The sequence below is a fragment of the Cyprinodon variegatus genome, unplaced genomic scaffold (assembly GCF_000732505.1).
Source record: "Cyprinodon variegatus isolate N-32 unplaced genomic scaffold, C_variegatus-1.0 Scaffold1328, whole genome shotgun sequence".
NCBI lineage: Eukaryota > Metazoa > Chordata > Actinopteri > Cyprinodontiformes > Cyprinodontidae > Cyprinodon > Cyprinodon variegatus.
The window spans coordinates 8607-22349 of NW_015151781.1; the positions used below are offsets into that span (position 1 = coordinate 8607).

Genomic DNA, 13743 nt, shown 5'->3' on the forward strand with positions numbered 1-13743 from the left:
TGTGTTGTGAATTGGCGCTATGTAAATAAACTGAATTGAATTGAATTTTATCTTATATTGCCATTTACAAAAGTGTTTTTGCAGTAGGTAACGCCCTCACTTTAATCTTCAAAACATTTTACCTGTAATATTTGCAATACTTAAAAATGACATGTCTGAAACGAATGTAACTGTCAATCCCACTTCTGACAGTACTCTGGGGAGTGGCGGCCTAGTGGTTAGGGCTGGCGTCTTCAAAGATTTCCAGGCCAAGGACCCCAAACTGATGGTGAGATGGAGCAGGGACCCCCTAATTATATTTATGGTATGAAATTGTGTTATATCAAACTGGTCCTATAGTCAGTCTATTACATACGGAGTAATGTAAGGAAAGTAATTCCTCCCTGGGATTATTAAAGTATTTCTGATTCTGATTCCAGGTTGATGGGACAGGTGTTGTGAATGAAACGGTCCCCAGCTTGAAGGAGCTCCTGTGTGTCGCTGAATGTGTGCATTGATGACTGAAAGACATCTTCTGCCTCCATTAATCTGTTTACTACAGTGTGTTGAATTCATGTTAATGTGGATTTAAAGACATTTCAATTAGTGGAAAAAATTGCAGGGGGGAATATAAAATAAAAGTTTCATCAACCAATTCTTTCGCGACCCCCATGCAGGACCTCTGCATGGTACTACATGGGGGTACCATGCTGTTCAAGACCTCTGGGTTAGGGCATAGAGCTAGGAATACTGGGGTTCTGAGTTTGAGCCCCACTCCCTAAAACTGCCACTCTGGGTCTCTGAGCAAGACCCTTAAACCCACACTGCTCCCTGGCCGCCGCACAATGGCAGCCCACTGCTTCCCAAGGGGATGAGTTAAATGCAGAGGGAAATTTCTCCAATGTAAGATCAATAAAGTTCAATTATTATTATTATGATTCTTGTTCATTTGTATCTCATCAATAATCTTATCCAAACCTATAGTTTGTTTTAAATTATGTAGAAAAAACATCCTTATCCTCAGACCTGAAAAAAGCTGATTTTATAATATTTCAAGGGATTTCAAATCATACCTGAGTGTAGACCAGAGGGATGCTGATCCAGTCGTAGTGGAACAGCAGACTACACTTGGCTCGGTAGTTATTGAGCTCCTTTCAGAGACGGGAAAAAATATACAAAGCATGTATGCATTTCACTTAATTTAACAAATGCAGTATTATCTATCTTGTTATTCATTAGGGTTGAGTGTGATAGTTTTTATTTTTAAAGGATAAATAAGGATAACTTGTTAGTGTAAGAAAGTCTAGAGCACAAATATATTTATATATACTATATCATATTTAAGGTATTTTATGTTTTAACAAAGTACTCACATCCATCAGCAGCCTGAGGGCGATGTCGTCCCTGACCCGGCCTTCCTGTCTGGCTTGGGCTGCCAGGTTAGAGAACCAGGTCAGGGGCATCCAGTACTTGTTAAAATCTGAGTGCAGAGACTCAAAATTCTTCAGCTCGTGTGCCGTCATGAATCCTGCATGAATGTATATATATAATACAAAAACACTTAAAGTGAATGAATTAGTTATGAAAGAGTAAAAAGTAAAAGGAGATGTAAGGAAAAGCAAATCTAATACTCAAGCTCCTTTTCTAAATAAAAGTTTTATTTTTCCTCTCAAAATTTTTTTCCAAAAAACATAAATACATATAAAACAATCCACTGGACTTTGTTTCCAAGTTTGAAGGCGTTTCGCTTCCCATCCAGGAAGCTTTTTCATTTCAGAATTGAAATTCCTTTTGAATTGAGGATAGTGGATTGAAGTCCAGTGGATTGTTTCAAACTTGTTTCCACGTTTGAAACAATCCACTGGACTTTGTTTTAAACTTGGAAACAAAGTCCAGTGGATTGTTTTTTAACTTTTTTGGAATGACTATGACCTGGATGACTGAGAATCATCAGAGGAATTTAGTTTATTTTGCTCAATCGATGCAATTTTAAACTTAAAAACAAATGAAATAAAAACAAAATGCTTATTATTATATATTGATAATGATGATTTATAGGGATAAACTTTAGTTGATGATTATCATGCTACAGGTCCACTGCTACTCTGGTTTTAGCGGCTTGATTTAATAAAAAATGTATAATTTACTGGAAGCTGTATCCAAACATAAACATTAACTCTGGTTTATTTTTTTTATTTTGATGTCTTCGAGATTAATGATCATTTATTTGTTTGCATTATCACTGTAAAAATATTACCTTTGGATTGTCACGGCTGTACTTGAAACATGTCTTGAGAGCTGTACTGAAGGAAATTTCTTTTTCTATACACTCTGTGCATATCAAATGATAAGAAAGTCTGTCTAAATTATTTATTTGCGTTTTACAAACCTTTATGGACGTTATTTCAATATCTATAAATGGAGGTAACCAAACAGGTCATTATTACCATAGAAGGCTTATCTCAGTACTATTAACATAAATCTGAAGAGTATCGATGAGGTCTTTGACACAAACTGTTTAAAGTTATGAGTCTGATTAATTATATTACAGCATCCTGAAGATAAATGGACATAGCAGACAGGTCAGGGCAGGTTTAGTTAGATTTAAAGCTGGGTTGGGTTATAAAATAATATTCCAGCTTAGGAAATCTTTAAAAGTTCTGCTTAGTCTATCATCTGAAAATGGAAAACATAAAACACAGCAGTAAACCCGTCAACACATGGCCACCCAGCTGACCTGACAGCCTGAGCCAAGAAATCCACTTTAACTCAGGGGAACTACAGAGATCCACAGCTCAGGTGAACAACCCACTGGATTACCTAATGGACTACACACATCTGATCTCTATTAGAGATTGGCAAGAAGACAGCCAGCGCTGAAAGAAGGACTAGAATTTCAACTTTTCACTCCCCAAGTCATGAGGGGGGGTTGGTTGCACAAAATGTGCTCTGATCTGCTGCAAACAAAAGAGAAGTCACGTAAAACCAACACTATAAATCAAGCTGAACTTATCATCACCTTGATAAAACACAGTGGTGACAGCGTCATTATGAGGGGTAAAAACCTAACTGGTAGCTATCTAGATTTAATAAGAGATAAGATGAAGTTAAATATATAAAATATATTAAAAAACAACTTCTTAGAATTTTGGAGGCTTGTGAAGAATCACCTTCCAGAAGAACAATAACAATGAACTGAGTTTATTTGTTAAATTTAAGTCAAACTTAAGACAAGTAATGAGCAGCTCCGGGGAAAGGTAATTTCACAGATATAAAATTAATTAGGAATTTGTTTTTAAGAAGTTTTAAAACAAGCCAACGTCAGAGATAGAAAAGAAATTTCAGAAGTTATTAAAGCGAAAGAGCTTCGTTTAATACCTTAAAAAAGGAAAACCAGCAAAGTTTTAAAATATATTTATATCTAAAATGGTCCACATGATGTGGAGCACTATGTAAGAGTAATATTTTACATAATCAGGCAATGGGCTGTGCTTAACTAATCTCTTTTTTGCCCCAATAAAAAGCCGGTTCTCTGCAGCCTCTTTCCCACCTGCCTCCACGACGTGCTCCAAGGTCGGGAAACGTTTACGGACTCTGGTGCTGATTGAGCGCAGAATCAGAACTGAGGATAAGTTGGCGTATCTCATAAGGGTCCGTCGCAGCAGACGACCCCTCTCATCAGCACCGTGCACATTTCCTGACACCACCATCATCAGGTTATCTGGCAGAGGGAAACTGGTGTACTGACCCCACCAACGGGTGAAGGCCTGGTTCACATAGAAACCTAGATTAAAAAAACAAAAACAAACATTAAATAAAACTAAGAACAGGGATTTTATGTTAAAATCAAAGGGATGTTGATGACTGGGTTTCACCAAGAACAAACAGGACAGGGATGAAGTTAGTGTTGGTGAACTGATCACAGTAAAGGGCGACACGCTCAAATAGATCCTGCTGCTTCGGTGTGAGGAGGACCCTGTTTACAGAAAATGCTTTTAGTGATGCTGCAGCAGTAAGCCTGGTGAAACGGTAGAATAAGCTAATTTACCTATAAAACACACTAAAGAAAAGGTAGACTGCACAGAAAACCAGGAACTCCTTATACATCAGCTTGTAGATGCTTCCCTTCCACCTTAACAGTAACCTGGAGAAGCCATGAAACCTGGCGTTGGCCACTTCAAGAGAGTATGAAACAGTCATGTTCAGGCTGCAAAAAACACAGGAGTTAAAGTTGAAATGTACAAAACATTAGATGGAAACATTCAAATAAAAGCATTAAGGTTAAATCTCACCTGAGAGAATCAGTGTGGTGTTGGATCTGCAGCTCAACCCGCAGCAAGAACGACTCTTCCTCTAAATCTCCATTTAAATCTTTCTGATGAGCTGTCATAAATTACAGCCTTAGCTTTATTACCTGAGAACCTGCAGCCACAGAAAATCACACCTGCTGAGATTGGAAGGGACTGCTCTTATCAAATGAAAACCACATTGTTTACCTGCGGTAGACATGCAAGAAATATATTATAAAATAATTATTAAATATCATTATTAGATATATTGATACATATATATATATATATATATATATATATATATATATGTATATGAATTTTACTAAAGCTGTCTGCTCCCCTCTGGGCTCACCATGGCAGATCACCTGATTCATTTTTAATTTTTTAACCCCATTCTGTACTGTTGCATCAACCCTCTCCTATCTCCATGTTTTCCACCATTGGGAGTCTTCTCCTTGCGCTCCCTGATGTGTGGTAGCTCCATCTCCATAATGGCAAAACAAGGCTCACACACACACACACACACACACACAAAATCCACTGTGTTCAGTGCCCATTAAACTACTGCTAGTTTAATAGTCCCATGGCATAATAGTGTCACTAGCAGCCTTCACAGTTTGTACAGAGCTCCTTGGATTGGCAACCTAACTCCTTCCATGTGTTGTGGTCGCCGAATAAGACTTTGTCCAATTTGATTACATTTTGCTATAATGTTTGTCCAAAGCACTTGGGCTGTGAAGGAGTTACTCCTTGTGTATAGATCAACATAAGTGGTTTCACTATTGTGTTTCATTTTATGATTAACGATTAAGGATTGAGGATTGGTGGCCTCTGAGTTTCTGTCAAATATCTGACAATTGGATGGAGTTGATCACAAACACATAAAAGCTGTTTTTGAAAGCATGAAGTAACCTAACATTCAGTGGCTGGAGTGCCCTTCTTAAATAAAATAAAAAATCTACCATTTTAAATGTTGGAGACTCATAACCGTGCAAGAGGACCAACCAGTTTCAGCAAAATAGATAATGATAGATAGAATTACATCAGCAGCGGGATGATTATTACAAAAAGACTGTGAAAAAGACTATAAAGCTAAACTTGTGAAATAACCTCATGCTCTAGAAATCATTATGATAATCATTAAATAACAATTCCTCCTAATGAGAAACATTTGATGACAAAAAATTGTCAGCTTTTGATCAGAGCTGCACATTATTGTGTCCTTTCTACTGATAACGGATCTTTTAAAACTTTTTTTTTTTTTTTATAAGCAATTGTAATTCCTGCGGAGGATGAGGAGAGCCCAGCTGCCCCCCCCCCATCCTCACCACCTTCTACAGAAGCACCATAGAGAGCGTTCTGACCAGCTGTCTCACTGTGTGGTGTGGAGGCTGCAGCGCCTCAGACTGGTAGAAAGTGAGAAGAGTAGTGAGAACAGCAGAGAAGATCATCGCGGCTCCTCTTCCCCAAGCCCGTAACATCATCAATAAACCCTCACCCCCCCACCATGGACTGTTCTCCCTGCTGCCCTCTGGGAAGAGGCTTCGAAGCATTCAATGCAGGTCCAACAGATTCTGCAACAGCTTCTCCCCCACCGCCTTCAGACAGCTGGACTGGCCCAGACTTCCATATCAATGAGTGTTTTATTTTTTTCGAGCCATGTTTTTTTCTCCCACACTGTTTACATTCCATCACTGCTGCACTTTATGGAATGGAAATGTTCTGATCGCTGAACAAAACAAAATTTCACTCTGCCTAACAACATGACAATAAAAGTTTTCTAACCTTATTTTGTGTTGATAAGTAAATATAAGCACTAGTTTTAGAACTTTGCACTGCTTTTAAAGCTCATTGTATTTAGAGGGCAGGGATTATTGACAATCATGTATACTGACAGATTAAAGAATAATAAGCTTTTCAACTGCAAAAAAAATCAGCTGGGAACTTTGAACCTTGTATCTAAACTGAGCCGCCACCTCAGTATAGAAAATCAAACAGAACACGCAGAGTGATTGCACAGCAAACGTTTGTGGTTTTATTTACAAGTAGACACTGTGATAAGAAGGGTCCAAATGTCAGACAGGTCAAATGGTTTCACCCTCCTGTCTTTTAGCCTTTGGCACTAAATACTGTGTTTGGCTCCCTTGTTTATTTTCACATCGTTTAAGTCAGTCCACTGTAAATCAGACTCCTACGTGTTGGTCGTATTTCATCCTTTGAGTTCAATTGCTTCACAGGGAATGTAAATTTATAGGTCCATCCTGTATCTCCTACCACTATCCCAGCCAGTGGACTTCCCTGTTCTCTGCAGATGCACTCATGGCCCTTACAGGCCTGATGTCAGGTTTATGCCTGATGTAAATTACTCTGCTTTCAGTCACTAGATGGTGGTGTTCTCCTTTGCTCTCAAGACTTGTGTTTATCTGATGAGCAAAGATCTCTCAAGAGCCTTTTAGAGCCAGAAGACCTTTAGAAGTACATATTAATAGATCATTAGAAAATGATTTAAAAGCACTAGGTCATCTTATCTATAGGGGAACAACTCATGTTTCAGATGTTGCCCCAATTTTATTGTTTTCTTGACTTTGATGCGTTGATGCATTAATTTACAACTTTTCTCTCTAGAAGCTGGGTAGTTTTCCTTTTTCCTCTCTCCTTGCTTATTACACTGGCTTCTCTTTGATTCAGGTGGGAAGAAAAATCACAAATTGTTTCCTGGCTTCAGCTGCAGGAATTAAGTGTCAAAGCTGAGACCTCTGAGAAAGACGCTGGTTGAGCAGTTCCATGTTGATCACTTCTGTAACCCGATACCGTAATTACAACCTCCCACGGTGACTGAAACTGGAGCTAGAGGAAAAGTGGGATTTCAGGTAGATGGGGTGAGTCTGAGTCCTTGTTGGGGCTAAAAGGGAGAGGAGCCACAGAGACTGAAAAGTCTGCAGACTGGGCTAAAAGGGAGAGAAGCCACAGGGACTGAAAAGTCTGCAGAGTGAAATACCATGAACATGATTTAGATTTTCTTTGTTGTATACCATAGTTTAGTCATTCATCATTATTTTTGATCATGTTTAATCATTATTTGAATAATTACATCTTTTCACAACATTACTTTTAATGCATTAGTGAATCCAAAAAAAGTTTAGACATTTTTGTAAATAATCTTATTTGCTACACATTTCCCATTTATCTTAAACTAAAAACATAATTAAATTATCTAATTATTGCTTATCTAATTATTTCTTATCTGATTTATCTTATCAGTGGCAGATTTACCATTAGGCAAAACTAGGCAGTTGCCTTGTGTCCCAAGTTCCTGAGGGCCTCATAAAACTCCTTTTATCTGTATGAAAAATGCAGCTATTACTTATTTATGCACATTAGTTATGATTTTAGAAATCCTTTCAATAAAATGCTCTGTTTGGTGACAACATATAAAAGCACCAAACTCTGCTCTCCAGAGCAAGTAGATTGGTAACCCCGCTTCCTGCTCTCCTCTATCTTGTCTGCTGTCATGATTCACGCAGCTATTAATTTATAAACATGAAAAATGGAGAACAGGTAAGCAGATCCTGGCTTGTCTACAGTGATAAGGAGGACTGTGTTATTTACTTTTGCCGTCACCTTTTTGTAAACACAGGAAGAAGCAAACAGCTAAATAGTGATTGGAAAAATCTTTCATTGCTTTTCAGACAGCATGAAATGTCAGCTGAGCACATTGTCAATATGAAAAGAAAAAGGTACGAGAGAAAACATAGAGAGGAAAACAACACGAAAAGGGACAGAGAGGGTCAAAAGTTAGAGCAAATAATTTTATGTTTTGTCTTCTCATTTAAGAGGGCCCCATGCCTGCCTTTGCCAAGGGCCCCAAATTTCCTAAATCGGTCCCTGTTCATTGTAACTGTATAAGTTTAGTTTACTTGTCATCAACAAAAACTCAAAAAAGGCAAAACTATTAAAAACTAATTGGGGATTTTAAATGCTTGATTGTAGCCTGTCTGAAAACACTAAATACTGGACTGTCTTCCTGCTTCTGGTTTGCTTGAAAGGGGAGGCATAGTGAACACCTCGAGAGTCGGGATGAAGCATGATAAGACAGTTTTTACCGTGCCAGGATGTGCTTCCAGAGTCAGTTTGATGGCCTTGGAATTCTGTTCACAGCAACATGAGCAAACGGACTCAAGCACAGTTAAAAGCATTTCAAGGTTTCATTCGAAAGGAGCCATCAGATGCAGGTCCAGCAGATTCCATAACACTTTCTTCCACACTGCCATTAGACTGCTGAATGTTGTGTAAAATGAGTTATTTTATTTATATAAAAAAACATTTATTTTAGAACTGTAAATATACAGTCATATGTTTATATTACTTATTTTGAATGTATTTGTTGCTGTTTTTGAGGCTGCACTTCAAAAAAATTAAATTATCTAGAGCTGTTTTAAACAAAATTTATTTTTGTATATCGTGTAAACAAAAATAAAAAATAAATCTGTCTAATGTCTAAGTCTAAGGAGCCTAAGGCCACCTTAGAGGAACAAACAAACAAACAGAGGTTGTTCTGTATTATATGGAAGCCACTTTCCTCAGATAAACATCATTTTAAACACTAAAGTTTTATTTACTCCTCTGATTTAATGCTAGCAAACATTTAGATAACAAATGGCCTTTTGCATTAGCCATTAGCAATGCAACTATATGTAGCAGTTACTAAGCAAAACATGTTTTTATCTTTAAATACAATTAAGAACATTATTTACTAAATGAAATAAATAAATTTCATTTAGAATAATAATGTTCATAAAACAGTAAAATGGGTTTTAGTTACAAAGTGCTGCCATGTGAGTTAAATTTAGCATTAGATTAAGATAACCCAGAGCGACAGAGTATGCATTTTGTTTACAAAAATAGTTAAAATGTAAACATCTTTAAGTTATGATAGTTTCTCTTTTATCTGTGCTCCTTATATCAAGCAAAAGTAGGTTCATGTTTTTGTTTTGCAGCTTATAATACCTACACCTCATTTAACACCTCAAAGTTACAGCATGGCTCTTGACATTGACAACAGTTAAAACTACAGAGGTAAACCGTGTTCTGCATTTGGAAAATTTCTGAAAAACTCTGTCTGTTTATAACTGTGGTTATTTTATGTTTGAATGCATAATATATATAATATATATTGGCTTGTAAAAATAGCAGTGAGACTGATTTTTTATTTGAAAATGAAATGTGTTTTAGTTGAGTGAGATGTTTTAAGATAAATGATCATGATATTTTGCAATTGCTCTCCTGATTTAACACTTTTTTTTCTTAAATAGCAGAAGGTAAGAAATAATATGATTAATTTATTGATTTATTGTCAAAAGGTAACGCCTTTAAAAGCAGATCGTTATTTTTATAAATCAAAGCAATAAAATTTGAATATAAAAATTATAGGGTGGGGTGGGGGTGCCTATGTTCTTACCAACTCAGATACTTCTTGACTTTTAGTCTCATCCAGTTGACTAAAAGACAAACTAAATCTTCATCTTTCTTCTATGAGGACCTGAACCTGAAATAAAGCTTGTACGGAAAATATGTGAAAAAACGCCTTTGGAAAATCTTCCTCAGCTCTTTGAATTCCAGGAAGTTCCACACCCTCGCTGCACCGTCTCCTACTGAAAGAGCCAATTAGCTTGTAGCAGTGTGAATGTGAGAGTGAGCCGGTACCCTGTTTTCCACATTACAGATAACAATTGAGCGTCTGTGTTGTGAACCTTTACAGTGACCTCGATGTTCGGCCCTGTCTATTGTGAGGCAGGTGTGCTCTTCAGCTGCTCAAGCAGCTCTTAGAAAAGATTTGGATCTGAAACCACAATCACAAGCACTTAGGTCCAGGTATCTCTTGCCTTTTCAGCACAGTTGTCTGTCCAAGAAAGTACAAAATGTTTAGCAGTTACATTTCTGATTGCTCAGCATTAGTAAGAAATTACTATTATTTTTATAATAAACATAAGTTTGTTATTAACTTAGCCAATTGGTGAAACTATCATAAACCATTTACAAGATAATCATGGTTGTTACCAGCAACGGCACACATCATAAGCATCCTTCAATAACATCCAAATGATTCTTTTTCCAGGTATTTAAAACAATCCCAGCAATTTCTTTGTAGCAATACTTTTAATTTTAAATTCTTTAACTGGTTTTATGCAAGTGTATTTCTCCTACTCATCATGCTGTGCAGGATCCAGGACAGACTGTGATTCTCAGCACAGACTCTCAGACTTCCCCTCCTCAGACACCTCCTCCAGCTCCTCTTGGGGAAGCCCAGCAAGCTCCAGGACCAGCTGAGAGACGTAGTCCTGGACCGACCCGGGAGAGGAAGAGCTTCTCCCAGTTGGCTGAGCTCCTCATCCTATCTTTAGGTCATGATCCAAATTTTATGACCAAAGGTGAGGATATGAATATAGACTGAGACTTAAGCTCTGTCTTCACCATAATCTATTGATCTGCATCTTCATTCCCCGCTCACTTGTAAAGACGACCTTAAGATACTTGAGGTAAGAACTCTCCTCCAACCTGAAGCGGACAAACCACCTTTTCATACTCAGCTGCAGAATCAACACAGCCCAAACCAGAGCAGATTCCAAATTCTCTGGTCCCCAGACCCCTGCAGACCTCTGCTGGGCTTAGAAATCCTCCCTATAAAGGCTATGAACAGGACAGATAGAATAAAACATTGTAAATCTCTTAGTTCATTTTAGGCTTTAAGCATTGAGAGTAAAAGCAAGATTTCACCATTAAAAGAACGACCATTGGTGGCTGTTTCAGTTTTAAAACACAACAAATAGGTTGTTAGTATGGACTTACAGGTAAAAGAAAAAACAGAACGCATTTCCCAGTCATTTATCTCTGCTGGACTGTTTTAAAGGTATTACTTGTTAACAAATTTAAGAAGATGACTTAAGACACACAGAAAAAATTTAAACTGACATTAGCCTTAGAGCTCCACAGCAAACAGTATCCAAATCTCACAATAATCCATCACAGACATAAAAGCATCAATCAGTTAAATCACCATTGTCTTATTATCCTAAATTAAAATCATAATAAATATTAATAAATGCACCTACAGTCCTTGAAAGGTATTTATAATCTCTGAACCCTTGCTCTTGTAAATTCAATTACCGGTTAAAGGAATTTCTAGGTTTTATTCTAGCTGATATTTACATCGTATACAAATGAAACTTCATACATTGTAGCAAAAAAAAAAAAAGGCTTAAACAAACTATGCATCATTTGACTTCCAGTTCAAAAATATCAATTTCTTTCTGTTTGTCTGTAACATATATCAAAGGTTTCAGGTGTTCTGTGGCAAAATATGAAAACGATTTTTAAATAATTTGTTATTACATTTTCAATGTTAAAGCATCCATTATGAAGTTTAAGCTTTTTTCTGCCCGTTTTTCAGTCCCCTTCAGCGATGGCTGCGTTCTTTATATCCCACAGGAAAAGATCCAGATTAAATCACTTCCTCCTACATTGTGATACTTTGGCGAGGGATTTGGACTACACTCTGTTTTGGGTTACGCCCTCAGACTCTCTCTCTCTCTCTCAATGATTTTTGCATCCAAAGACAGCCAGTTAAAGCTTTTAACTAAGACAGTACAGAAACAAGAAGATTCCTCTTTATTTCACCTGAAATAATGCAGGTTTTGGAGTTTTGGATTAATTACCAAAACATTACAATCAACAGATCTGTCAACAACACATTTAATGAATCTAATTAAAATATTAATCTATACAAAGGGTTACAAAGTTGTTTAACCTAAGGGTTGATTTTGTTTTAACTACTAACAGTATTTGTTATGTTTTCCTCATCATCATGGGTGGACTATAGACCTGATTGTTAAAGATGTATATGGACGTTTATGAGATATTCTCTCTCGCTTTCCCCCATCGTCAGAGTATTAAGACCTTGAGCTTTGTGTGCTGGAGGAGATTCAGCTCAGTTTTGTCTGGCATCACCTTTAGGAACTCCGACTAACTCTTTACTGGAGAAAATACCACAAGCATGAACAAAATTTGTTTTTTTTCTGAAGTGTTTGAATGCCACTGGACGTTTGCTGCAAATCAAATTGACAGGAGACTCAGCCACTGATGGGTCTTGCCTGAATGGTGTGTCAAGAAACTGCATAAAATGTCCTGGCAAGAAAAATATTTCAGTCCTGCACACATCATATACTGTAGAATAAACAAGCACAGCCTCCTACAGAAGAGTAAGGCAAAACTAACAAGATACAAGTACCAAACGATTTAGATTTTTATCTAATGGCCATACTCCCTGTCCCTCTGGGAAAACATCCATATCTATCCCACATTACAAACAATTACTGGGCTAAACATCCACGACTATCCTAGAAGGCTTTTTAAAAAACTTTTATTCCATTGAAAAAAATTATTTATGGTAACTTAAAATTTACAAATACGGTACATTAAAAGTACTTTTTTTTATTGTGTTTATTGAATAATAAACACAAGATAAAAAACTTTTAGGGAATGGCTAAAGATATACTTTCTGGAACAGAAAAATCTCAGTTAAGTAATTTGCAAATATTAGAAATAGGAGTAAATTTAGACTTTCTAACAAAAATAAATAAATTAAGCTTGTAGTTTTATAGTCATTGTTGAGATCAAATGTCAGTAATGCAACAGGAGTGACTCTCCCTGGAGTCCCATTCCTGCGATAGTGTTTATTTAAGGAACTGTTCGCATAAGGCTAGGCACACCGGTTTCCAGCTGAAAGCTACAGTAAGTAACGTAAATGCTGACTACAGGCAGCATTTCCTCTAACTTCTCTTCTAACGCCTCTTATTTGTTGTGAGAAGAGAAAGTTCTTTTAAGCTTGTAAAAAATGCTAAATAGGACTCAGACCTTTATAGCTGAGCGTGTAAATCATAGAAAAACATGCTGTTTTTGGAAGACTTTTTGTTATAGAAACACATTCTGTTTCATTTTTGTTGGTGTATAGTTAAAATAAGAGGTTTTTTTTACCTTTTTCAGCTTACCTGGAGTTGCAATTGGTGTCTGAGTTGAGCTTCAATTGTTTGGTAGATTGGACCCATTTAACATTGATATGCTTGACGTCACATCCAGCTAACATAGTGGGAACTTCTGAATCAAAGGGTGTGTTCAATTTCTATCTGGACCGGGTTCTTAGAAGTCCGTGAAAATAAGGCCGGAAGAGTTTGGCTATGGATTCAAACACCTCCAGCCTTCTCTGGCCCGTATGCTCTTTCATCTAGCAACCATGGCATTATCTATTATTTGTAAGAATTTTGCCTGCTTTGTGTGTGTTGACACACAAAGCAGGCAAAATTCTTACAAATAAGAGAATCTGTGCCTAAATGTCAGCCAAACGCATTTCCACAGGGACACATAAAATCTTTCAATAAATCAAACATTACCCGCCACATATTTAACTTGTTTGAAACAA

At 37.0% G+C, this 13743-nt stretch overlaps 1 protein-coding gene across 1 annotated transcript in view; it reads right to left on the minus strand.

The window, feature by feature from the left end:
* The window catches only part of LOC107102831 (bestrophin-4-like), a 7188-nt gene extending 3009 nt beyond the window's left edge, over positions 1-4179 (minus strand). The window contains exons 1-5 of the mRNA XM_015402266.1: positions 4028-4179; positions 3855-3955; positions 3530-3763; positions 1353-1507; positions 1053-1130 (exon numbers count right to left, since the gene is read on the minus strand). Of these exons, the coding sequence (XP_015257752.1) occupies positions 1053-1130; positions 1353-1507; positions 3530-3763; positions 3855-3955; positions 4028-4179 (720 nt within the window). The remainder of the gene's footprint in view (positions 1-1052; positions 1131-1352; positions 1508-3529; positions 3764-3854; positions 3956-4027) is intronic.
* Positions 4180-13743: the final 9564 nt, after the last annotated feature.